Source organism: Miscanthus floridulus, chromosome 1, assembly GCF_019320115.1.
Source record: "Miscanthus floridulus cultivar M001 chromosome 1, ASM1932011v1, whole genome shotgun sequence".
Lineage (NCBI taxonomy): Eukaryota > Viridiplantae > Streptophyta > Magnoliopsida > Poales > Poaceae > Miscanthus > Miscanthus floridulus.
In genome coordinates this window covers 76,953,707-76,964,830 of record NC_089580.1, presented here as the reverse complement: position 1 = coordinate 76,964,830, position 11,124 = coordinate 76,953,707, and the positions used below count along the sequence as shown (strand labels likewise).

Here is an 11,124-nt window from a genome sequence, read left to right as displayed (position 1 = left end):
TTTAGATTAAATGTCACTTTAACGCCGCTATTTAATTTCACAGTATTGTTATTTTATCGTACGATCCGTGTGTTTTTAATACAAAAGTTTAGCTGTCCCGTAGCCACGTATAGGCACGAACCTAGTAATGGAAAAAAAGTTATCTTCACTCGTGATGCAGAAAATCTCCCGTGCAACATGGATCTGATGTCGTCTGATCTTTGATCCGTTGGTCACCATCGCGCATGGTTGCATGCCACCTGCATGGTCCAAGCTGTTGCCCTATCTTTCTGTGGAATGTAACACTCCGTCAAGTTGAGTCAGGACACGTAGACAACAACAAAACAGTGTCGCACAGGAGATTTTCTACATCACCGGTGCAGATAATTTTTCTCTTAGTTGACACCTACGTGCCCGCAACGCTTGTGTCCACGTTTCTTTCTCTTCCTCATCTCGTCTTCCTCCTCCTAGATCGATCCAACGCACGTCCCCGGCCAGCGGCTCCTCTGCCACAGTTGCATGGCTTGTCGCCTAGCCCCACCTTACCTTCCCCCACCCTCCACTAATCGATTCAAGGAATCGTTCATCATCGGCCCTACCTCGGCGGCGGCGGCGGCCTCGTCCACCACCGGTGCTCCCGCCACCAATTGCACTCGTCGATCGGCCTCTGTCCTCCTCTAATCTCAATCGAAGAAAGAAGAGACGGACCCCTCGCCCCGTCGCTGGCTCCGCTCATCGGATGTTCCCCACCACCTCGCTCGCCGCTGGTCGAATCGTCAGGAAGAAGAAGGTAGGTGCGAGGAAGACGATGCGCGCGTTGGGTCGTTCAATCACTCGTCAACGTGTGTCTATGCGTCAGTAACCAAAAGCAGCGCGCGTTGGGTCGTTCGTGTAGCACTGTAGCTCTCCCGCGTGGCGGTGCCGTCCGGAACGGTCCGCGATGCTGCTGAATTGCTGATGCACGCACGCCATGTGCCAATCCTCTGCCGGCTTTATGCGACCACGCGGCCACACCGACTGGCGTGGCCCGTGAATGCTGGACCCGGTTCGCTGGACCGGACTCTCTGGCCTCTGCTTTCTATGGACCAGGCGACCAGCGCTAGCAGAGGCAGATTAGCACTCCTCGAAAGCTGCGCGCGCTCGTCTTCTTTTCTCTATGTTCGTCTTATAATCAGAATTTTTCAGCTTGTTTTTTTCCGTTCAGAGCAAATTAGTCAAAACAGTGTTTCGGTTCACTTTGTTTGTGATTATTATTTCCTCCAATGTACATGCACTTTCTCAAATAATTTTGGCAAATTTTGGGTGAAAATTTGGGAAACCGACGAGTCTCGAGCTGATTGACTTGCCAGTAATTTATAAAAGAAAATCCCCGCGAGCACGCGACCCGGTACAGTGGATTCGCAATAATCACGTCAATGAAATCACGCCCCTGTGCTAGTTAATGACAGATTGACAGTTAACACGAGGTGCTTGAGAGCTGGCTGGCTGCAAAGTGCAAACAACGGATACGGACTCCACTCCCAAACCGGCCAATGATGAAGCCCACCACCACCCTAGAACTCAGCTTCCAGAAAGACGGCGCCGACAAGCCTGATGGCGGCACAGGTGGCGTGCTCTGGCCGTCGCGGATCTGCTACCTCGTCGTTGCCGCCACCACTTTGTGGGCCGTGGCGTCCATCTTGTTCCCGCCTTCGGCGTTCCCCCTTCCTACCCTGATGTCCAGCGTCACCGTCGGCCAGCACCCCCCTGCTTCGCACGGGCCGCCGCCGTCGGAGTCGGAGGACAACCGGACCAACGTGACCGCCGACCGTTGCGCGGGGCGGTACATCTACGTGTACCGCCTGCCGCCGCGCTTCAACGACGACATCGTCCACGGCTGCCGCGCGCTCCGCCCGTGGATGGACATGTGCCCGTACATGGCCAACTGCGGCCTGGGCCGCCCGCTGCGCGACGAGGGCGGCGTCGTCTTCCCGGGCCGCGGCTGGTACGCCACCGACCAGTTCATGCTCGACGTCATCTTCCGCTGCCGGATGAGGCGCTACGACTGCCTCACCGGCGACCCCGCCCGTGCGTCCGCCATCTTCGTGCCGGCCTACGCCAGCCTGGACGGCGGGCGGTACCTCTGGAACAGCACCGCGACGCGGGACGCGCTGGCGCTCGACCTCGTCGCGTGGCTGGCGCGGCGCCCGGAGTGGCGCGCCACGGGCGGGCGCGACCACTTCCTGGTGGCCGGCCGGACCGCGTGGGACTTCCTGAGGAAGACCGACGGCGACGACGACTGGGGCACAAAACTGCTCAACATCCCGGCCGTCCGCAACATGACGGCGCTCGTCCTGGAGATCGACCCGTGGAACCGGTCCAACCACCTCGCGGTGCCTTACCCGACCAACTTCCACCCGGCCACGGCCGCCGACGTGCGCGCCTGGCAGGAGAAGGCGCGCGCGTTGGAGCGCAGGTGGCTCTTCTCGTTCGTCGGCGCGGCGCGGCCCGGCAGCAACAAGACCGTCCGCGCGCAGATTCTCCAGCAGTGCGGCGCGTCGAGCCGCTGCGGGATGTTCCGGTGCAAGAAGGGGGCCGAGTGCGAGGCCGCGCCGGGCGCCATGATGCGCGTCTTCGAGAGCTCGAGCTTCTGCCTCCAGCCGCGTGGCGACACGACGACGCGGCGGTCCACGTTCGACGCCGTCCTGGCCGGGTGCATCCCGGTGTTCTTCCACCCCGACTCGGCGTACACGCAGTACGCGGACCACATCCCGGCGGAGCCCGAGAGGTGGTCGGTGCTCATCATGCACACCGACGTCACGGACCGGAACGTGAGCATCGAGGAGACGCTCGGCAAGATCCCGCCGGCGGCGGTGAAGGCGATGCGCGAGGAGGTGATCCGGCTCATCCCGAGCTTGGTGTACGCGGACCCGAGGTCGACGCGTGTGGACTTCAAGGACGCTTTCGACATTGCAGTGGACGTCGTCCTTGATCGGGTGGCCAAGCGGCGGCGAGGGGATGTCGACGGACGCTGATGGACCGGTGGCCGGCCGGTTAGGAGGAAATTGAATGGCCTCGGCGTCTGGGCTCCGCCACCGCCACGTGAACCTTCCTCGATCGCGACGGTGCGCGCTCGTACCTAGACTAGGAGCATTTGAATGGGATTCTGGGAGTCTTCAACGCCTGTCTCTTCAGTTTAGGATCGTGTGCACGGTGCACTTCAGCACGTATATAGCTACGGTGCGACATGGCTATCCGCGGCGTCGTGGCGCGCTCGGAGCAGCCCTGGGCATTCCTTCGTTTTTCTTTCTTTACCTCGGTCAGGTTTTGTTGTTCATTCAAAACAAAAAAGGGTGATGCTGATATAAGTTATATTACACTTGCCTGCAATCTGAAATTTGAAATCTTCTCGCCCCCGATCGTCTTGGCTGAAGCCGCCACGGATGCGGACCCTATCCCGCCGCAACACAATTGGAAGACCAAAGTTACTGTACTTTGGAAGTTCTAATCTTTCCATGGATGATATGCCATCACTAAGGCTGGACGAAAAACTCGAAGCTCGTTAGCTCGCTCGGCTCGTGGCTGACTCGACTCGGCTCGGCTCGGCTCGTTATGATAACGAGCCGAGCCAAGCCAAGATTTTAGCTCGTTAGCTATAACGAGCCAACTCGAGCCAGCTCGCGAGCCGCTCGCAATCTAAACGAGCCAAGCTTTCAGGAAAAAAAGTATCAAAACTTGTATTAGTTTTTGTATTACTTCATGTCTTACACTTTACAATTGACTGATAACTGGTCTATACCATATAAATTGACTGGTAACGGGTCTAGATGCATTTCTTTTGTATTATTATTATTCTCAAACTTTAGATAAATGCAAATATTATATTTTGTGTATTTTTTATACCTGGCTCGCAAGCTTAACGAGCCAGCTCGAGCTTTTAACGAGCCGAGCCGAGCTGGCTTTCTGGCTCATTAGGATAACGAGCCGAGCCGAGCTAGCTCGTTATCTTAACGAGCAAGAACGAGCCGAGCCCAAATGAGCCGAGCCGGCTCGTTATCCAGCCTTAGCCATCACAGATCAGTGCCCTGAAATTCTAAGAACTACAAATTATGTGAAAAAGTGGAGACCATTAATCATCTGCTATTTCAATGTCCTCAGGCAGTGGTGATCTGGTGTTAGAGATGCTTTGGGGTGCGGGGAGAAATCAAACATCATTAGCAGATTTTGAAGGGAAATTCGTGAAAATGGCTGGAAGCAAAACGAACTGGAGATTGTATCTGTCCGCCGGAATTGGGTTCTCCTGTAACCTGAACTTACGAAGGACAGGCCACGGAAGCTGCTCCAGTGTGTGGCGGCTTGGTGGTGCTAAGTCCCTCATCTCCACAGTCCTGTAAGGCTTGCGGTGTTGCTTAGATTGCACGCTTAACCATTGACCAAAGTAAATTGTGGCATTAAATTCATATTTAATAGCCACATCAAACAACCAAATTCACATGGCAAAAGTCATGAATGCCAAATATTTGACTCGTCAAAATCTACAACATGGTTCACACTGTTATTACATACACTGAAGTTTTGTATATTTTGTTCTGGCCTCCACAGAAGTTCCGCGGTTGAGCACGGAAATTTTGTGTTTGAGTGTGGAACTTCCGCACTTAAATTGTTAATAGTTTGAAAAAGGAGAGGGACATAAATACCCTATCCCCTTCTTCCCCTATGGCCATTTCTGCATTCACTTTCCACCAACACGAAAACAAGTCTCTCTTTCACCATATATTGTAGGCTCCCCCAACCTCCCCTCTTGATTCTTTGTGAAACCCTTTGAGAGATTGGGATTAGAGAGCTTGTGAGCAAGAGATCTAGCTTTTGAGCACTTGGTTCATCTCATAGCTGTAGATTTGTATTTTTTTTTACTCTTGGAGATTGGCTCCGTAACATCTTCAAGAAGCTCGTGGAACCCTCAAGTTTGAGCTTTGTGACTCGCTTGAGAAGAGGATAGGGTTAGAAGATACCCAATGCAAAGTCTTTGTGGCTTTCTCAACATCGAGAACATAGACAAGCCTTTCATGGCTCCAATGAACCCTGGGTTAAATCTTGTGTCTTGCCCCTTTGGTTGTTGTTGTTGTTATTGTTGTGGTACTCTCACTCTTGTTTGAATTCAATTCTAAGGTTTACACCTAATGTACTTGTATAGTAAGTTGTAGTTGTAGGTCTGTGGTGCAAAAGGAAGATCATACTAATGGAAGGCTTGGTATTTAACTCAATGTAAGTTTCAATTCTATTCAATTATATCAGTTCCAAGCTAGGATGCGCGGAACTTCCGTAGATTTGCTCGAAACTTCCGCATCCACATGAATCCACAGAACCTCCACATACTGCTAGTTTGTTGCATTGACAAGTTTTAAAGTTTTTACAGGCCTATTCATCTCCATCTAGGCCTTGCCTAATCCTTTCACCTATATCCCGTTAGCGAATGATAGAAGTGTACTTCTCCATTCTAAATTATAAGATATTTTGATTTTTCTAGATGCGTAGCTTTTATTAACTATATACTTAGATATATACTACGTGTGAATGTCCACTAAAAACAATTATATCTAAAAAGTCCAAACGTCTTATAGTTTGAAAGTACTTATTTTGGGAGGGAGTGCTTGTACGAGGAGGTTGTGTGTGTCGGTGATGAGTATTTCAGAGAGTGTGTACTGAAATTAAAAAAAGGACCTAGCACCTACTTGGACGCCACCTACGCGCTGCCCACCTTCAAGTGTTCTAATAAAATCTGTTGGCGGTAGATCGAGCTTTGGATCGCGTACCACGGTTGACATCCACCAGCATTCTATATATTAGTGAAATCTGCTGGGATAGATCTAGCTATGGACACGTCACCTAGATCATGAACATTAGACAATCCTAATCTTTCGTATTTTCGTATACCGACACAGCCGGAGGAACGCACAGTACTGATGGCGCACATTTGATTATCAGCAAAAAAGTTGGCACATAGACACATAGTATTCGGTTTACAGCTGCTGTTGGGTCATGACTGATAAACCATGGTTACATTCTAATGAATTGCGCTCCAGGGTGTGGATAGCGTAGTGAACAGTCGTGTATTATGGATCTAAATCGCGTATATTTTTGCCTACTCGCAACCTTATTAACATATGAACCAAACAGCAGAAAACTACATGCATGAACAAATGACACACAAGGCACTTGACGAGTTGACGACGCCGACGATGCGTCTCAGTGCTCCCGGCCAGCGGCCGCGCTCCGGCGCCGCTTAGCCACCCGATCAATGACAGCCTCCAACGCTATATCGAACGCGTCCTTGAAATCCACGCGCGTTGCTCTCGGGTCCGCGTACACCACCCTCGGAATGAGCCGGATCACCTCCTCGCGCATGTCCTTCACCGCCGCCGGCGAGATCTTGCTCAGCGTCTCCTCGATGCTGACGTTCCGGCGGGTCACGTCGGTGTGCATGATGAGCACCGAGTACTTGTTGGGGTCGCTCGGGAAGTGCAGCGTGTACTGCGTGTACGCCGAGCCGGGGTGGAAGAACACCGGGATGCAGCCGGCCAGGATGGCGTCGAACGTCGACCGCCGCGTCAGGGTGTCCCCGCGCGGCTCCAGACAGAAGTCGGAGCCCTCGAAGACGCGCGTGGCGCCGCCCGGCCAGTAGCAGCTGGCCCCGCTGCCGCAGTCGAAGAGGTTGCAGCGGCTTGACGCGCCGCACTGCTGGATGATCTCCGCGCGGATGGTCTTCTTGCTCCCAGGCCGCGGCGCGCCGGCGAACGAGAAGAGCCATTTGCGCTCCGCCTTGCGCATCTTGTCTTGCCAGGCAACCACGTCGGCGGCCGTCTCCGGGTGGAAGTACGTCGGGTATGGTATCGCGAGGCTGCTCCAGCTCTGCATCATCTCGTTCCCAAAACCGCTACGGTTCCAGGGACTCGTCTCCAGGATGAGCGCCGTCATGTTTCGGATGGCGGGGAGGCTGAGCAGCTTGTTGCCCCATTCCTCGTCGACATCAGCCTTCCGCTCGAGTTCCCACGAGGTCCTCCCGGCCACCATGAAGTGGTCGCGGCCGCCCATGGCGCGCCACTCCGGACGCTGCACCAGCCAGTCGACGAGGTCCAGAGCGAGCGCGTCCCGCGTCGACGTGCTGTTGAAGAAGTACCTCCCGGCGTCCAGGGCGGCGTAGAACGGCACGTACACTGCGGTGGCGAGGGAGGAGTCGCCGGTGAGGCACTCGTAGCGCTTCATCCGGCAGTGGGAGATGACGTCGAGCATGAACTGGTCGGTGGCGAACCAGCCGCGGGCGGAGAAGACGCCTCCCTCGTCGCCCAGGGGCTGGCCCATGCCGCAGTTGGCCAGGTACGAGCACATGTCCGTCCACGGCGAAAGCTTGCGGCAGCCACGGACGAGGTCCTCGTTGAAGCGCGGTGGCAGGTCGTACATGTAAATGTACCGTCCCGCACAATGATCCGCCGCCGGTGCTACCACTGACCGGTTCTCCGGCGCCACCGACGCCGGCGGTTGCTCCGATGGAGGGCGACGGCGGCTGACGGGGATGCTGCTGGACAGCTTGGGATGGGACAGCGCTGATGCCTTGAACAACTTAGATACCATGCCGCCGCCCCCTTGCATGCCGGAGTGCAAACAGAACACCAAGGCCCAGAAGGCGGTAGATATAATGACGAGGTGGCATATCTGGGACGGCCGTAGCACACCGCTGCCGCCAGCATCGTGCTTGTTGGCGGCGTCCATGCGTGGCATTGTTCTGGAAGTTTGCAGGGAAGTTTGCAGAGAAGGTGTGTTAACACAGCAGGTCGTCGTAGCGGGTAGAGAATGGGGAAACGGCTAGAAGAACAGCATGGGAATGGGATCCAAGAACAGAGAAAGGCTTAGGTTGTTGGCATAACAAGTCACGCACTCCTCTTAAGGATTACAACTGTGCTGCTAGCAAGCGACAGCCACGCACACGGCTCATTCACCCACTCAGAGTCAGGTCCATAGATGCGCGTATTGCTCTTGCTCCCCCACGGCCTCGGCCGCGTACTGGGCTTGGCAGGGGCAAAAAAAAATTCTCTGCGTACTTCGTAGGCCCAACATCAGGAATGCCTTCCACTTCTTCATCTGAACTTCATCCAGATATGTACTGATGATTGCTACTACGTAATAAGACCCTAGGAATTACATTGTTGAGCAGCGACAAGCTCATCATGTATAGCTCTCATGTTAACAAGAGTATTATCCCACAGAAGAAAAATGAATAAGATAACAAATATATGGCTCTGTCATTTGCGCAATAGGCTATGTTTGCACAGACTGAAGCAGTGCTGTAACTGGCAGCCAACGGCAAAGCGCTAGGACTGTTTTTTTTTTAATAATGGTAAATCACATGACTTATGTCAACTTCGATTCTGGAATTTCCTTTGTGATCAACGTGCCAGATGGACACAAAGCTCATACCAATTGCACAGCAGGAGGGCTTTCAGTCCAACTGCACCAAAAAACAAAGTCAAAATTCTGAATGAGAAAGATGTGATGGAGACCTTATATTCACCAAAGGCTACATTACACCAAGGCCAGCAGGCAACCTAGAATTTTAACACGTCTCTTTAGGTACTCTGGCTTCACCATCTGTAACCAAATCATCATCGCCATTGCTGTTCAAGTGCATAAAAACGAATAAATCAAACAAGTCTATATAACCATGCATGCTATTCTAGCTAGCAAGTATACGATTCAACAAAGATCAAAATAAACTTGACAATTTGAACAAACTCACCTTGACTGAGCAGCGCATTGCAGTGAGGGTGAGTCGATTTGCATTGTCACGGGGCCATCATTCACCAAAGAAACCTGCAATAGTTTCCAATTTACCCTTTTTCTGAAAAAGGTCAAACGCTATGAAGGCAAATAACATGTTTCACTCAGACACCTTCATCATCGCTCCAAAAACGCCATCTTCCCATCAAAGTAGGAACATCGTCACATTTATTTTCATGCGATACAGTGACTCATGGCAGAAATGTTTAGATGTAGATGGAACGTAGTGCAAGAGCAATAGTAGCAACACCTGCAGTAACAAGTGTAAGATCGTGTATTATGAGTATGGAGAGCATAGACATACGCATGGCAATATTCAGCAAAATAAACAAGTGAGCAGAACATCTGCAAAACATCACTAAAGAAATAGGTATATTATCGGTATAACATAACAGGAGTGACTATCGAGAAGATGAAATGCACATCCAGCGGAGAAGAATGTTCAATACAGGACCACGGGGAGTCGGGGAGCATGGGAAAGTTACAACCAATGCATCATTCATGACAGGCAAATCCCAATATAGGCAGATCCATGTTAACAGAAGGAAAAGGAACATTGATTTGATAATCAAGAATTCAGGTTGGCAAACTGTGTATATCTTTTACCTTTCACTGAATCAGCCGAGTATGACCTTTGAATTTTCTCGATTAGAGAAGCATAGAATGGTTTCGCTTTTGCAGGTGGCATAGCCACATGAAAATCTGGCTTATTACCCTTCAGGATGCCATATAAGGTGAACTGACTGATCGAATAAGATATCAGATTAGAAACGGAGTAGTTAATAACAGATTTAATGGAGTCTGTTTATATTTTACACATGGGCAAGGTTGCATCATCATATTACCTAATAGCACTTCAAAGTTACGCTGCATAACCTGCAGGGAGGAAAAAGCTTGTTTGTCTTCAAAGCTCATATAAAGTGCAGGAAATAATTAACATTCTCAAGTAGGCCAACTTTATTCTATTAGGCCAAGATGGATCTAAGGCTTACACTTTGATTCCATGCTTTTCCAGTATTGTCGTTTGAAAACAGCCTCATGTTCAGGACCTTCTGACAACTACGCCTGTTTGGTATAGCTTATAAGCTATTTATGGCTAAAATAAGCTGAAGTCAACAACCAAACGCTATGCTTTTCTGCAGCTTATTCTGGCCACACTTATTCTCACCGCTCTCATTTATACTAAAAGCAGAAGCTAGATCAGACCAACTTATTTTACCCGTTGTTTTTACTCTATTTGTATAGCTTATCAGCTGGGAAGCGCTTCTCATATCTACTCGATAAGCAAATAGATACATTTTAATCAAGTCCTCTCCTCTAAGATCTGCAAGCCTCACACTCTCTTTCTCTTATCTCATATCTATGGGCTTAGAGATGGACGATAGCAGCAGAAGATCTCCATTGAAGGAGGTGGATGGCTGCCCCGGAAGGGCCATGATTCGTCGAGGATGATGGTGGCGACGGATTTACTTTGGAGGCAGTGGCACGGGAAAGGAAGGCCAACAGGCTTGGAGCCTTGGAGTGGGCTCAGAGGTGGGCTTGATGGCAGGGCTTAGCTGTTGGGTGCCATTTTTTCCTGGATTTACAGAGACGGACATTTTCACCTGTCTCTGGAGTTCTTGATTAACAACGATATTGTGCTGGAGCCTGGAGGCGAGTGGACATCCCGCCTCTGAAAACCAAATATGACCGCTTCTTAAAACCTTTTTAGAGCAAGTATAGTAAAGGATTGTAAGTAGCCTATATGCTGAGGTGGAGGGGAAAGAGGAGAAACATGATGTAAGTCTACAGCTGTTTTAGACACAAGAACCAAGAAACTTTATGAGAGAGACAAGTGGACCAGCAGACCATATTATTAGCCTTGCTCTTAATCCTCTTATTATGCAGTAGGGTTTTAACCTTATCCACCACCTCATATTGTCCAACTTCCTTGATAAATGAGCTTCATTAATTCCTCGGAAGAAGTTACTTATATTGTCCACCGCCTCCCCTGACGAGCATGAGCATGAGCGGCTGCCGCGCCGTTCCGCCGCTCGTGCCTCCATACGTCTGCCTCCCATGACGAACACGACGGTCACAGGCACAAGCACGAGCGCCTCCAAACCTCCACCTCCCCTGACGAGCACGAGCGCTCCACCGCTTCGCCTCCACACAGATCCGCTTCACCCACCCACCACTCCGAAAGGCTGATAGGTTCACGGGTTTCGGGGAACCCGTGCCCGAGCGTGCAGTAAAAGCCGTGGAGTACCGCACATGTTTTTCTTCTGTCAACGGTATTATAGTGGTAGTAAACTAAACATGAGGTTAGGGTAGACCTTGCAAGTAGCTGTGAAT

The 11,124-nt window shown here is 51.2% G+C and overlaps 3 protein-coding genes across 3 annotated transcripts; 1 reads left to right on the top strand and 2 right to left on the bottom strand.

Annotated features, from left to right (window-relative positions):
• Positions 1-1,386: 1,386 nt before the first annotated feature.
• LOC136487576 (xyloglucan galactosyltransferase KATAMARI1 homolog) lies at positions 1,387-3,338 on the top strand. Its single transcript, XM_066484704.1, has one exon. The coding sequence runs from the start codon at positions 1,512-1,514 to the stop codon at positions 2,991-2,993; it is 1,482 nt and encodes a 493-aa protein (XP_066340801.1). The 5' UTR covers positions 1,387-1,511; the 3' UTR covers positions 2,994-3,338.
• A 2,866-nt stretch (positions 3,339-6,204) lies between these two features.
• On the bottom strand, positions 6,205-7,725 carry LOC136487566 (xyloglucan galactosyltransferase KATAMARI1 homolog). The gene has a single exon (XM_066484693.1). The coding sequence runs from the start codon at positions 7,723-7,725 to the stop codon at positions 6,205-6,207; it is 1,521 nt and encodes a 506-aa protein (XP_066340790.1).
• Positions 7,726-8,566: 841 nt separating this feature from the next.
• On the bottom strand, positions 8,567-9,842 carry LOC136487555 (uncharacterized). The gene is made up of 6 exons (XM_066484685.1): positions 9,783-9,842; positions 9,636-9,666; positions 9,397-9,537; positions 8,903-8,928; positions 8,750-8,823; positions 8,567-8,627 (listed from the first exon to the last, which is right to left on the bottom strand). Exons 1-6 carry the CDS (start codon positions 9,828-9,830, stop codon positions 8,567-8,569), a joined length of 381 nt encoding a protein of 126 aa, XP_066340782.1. The 5' UTR covers positions 9,831-9,842.
• Positions 9,843-11,124: the final 1,282 nt, after the last annotated feature.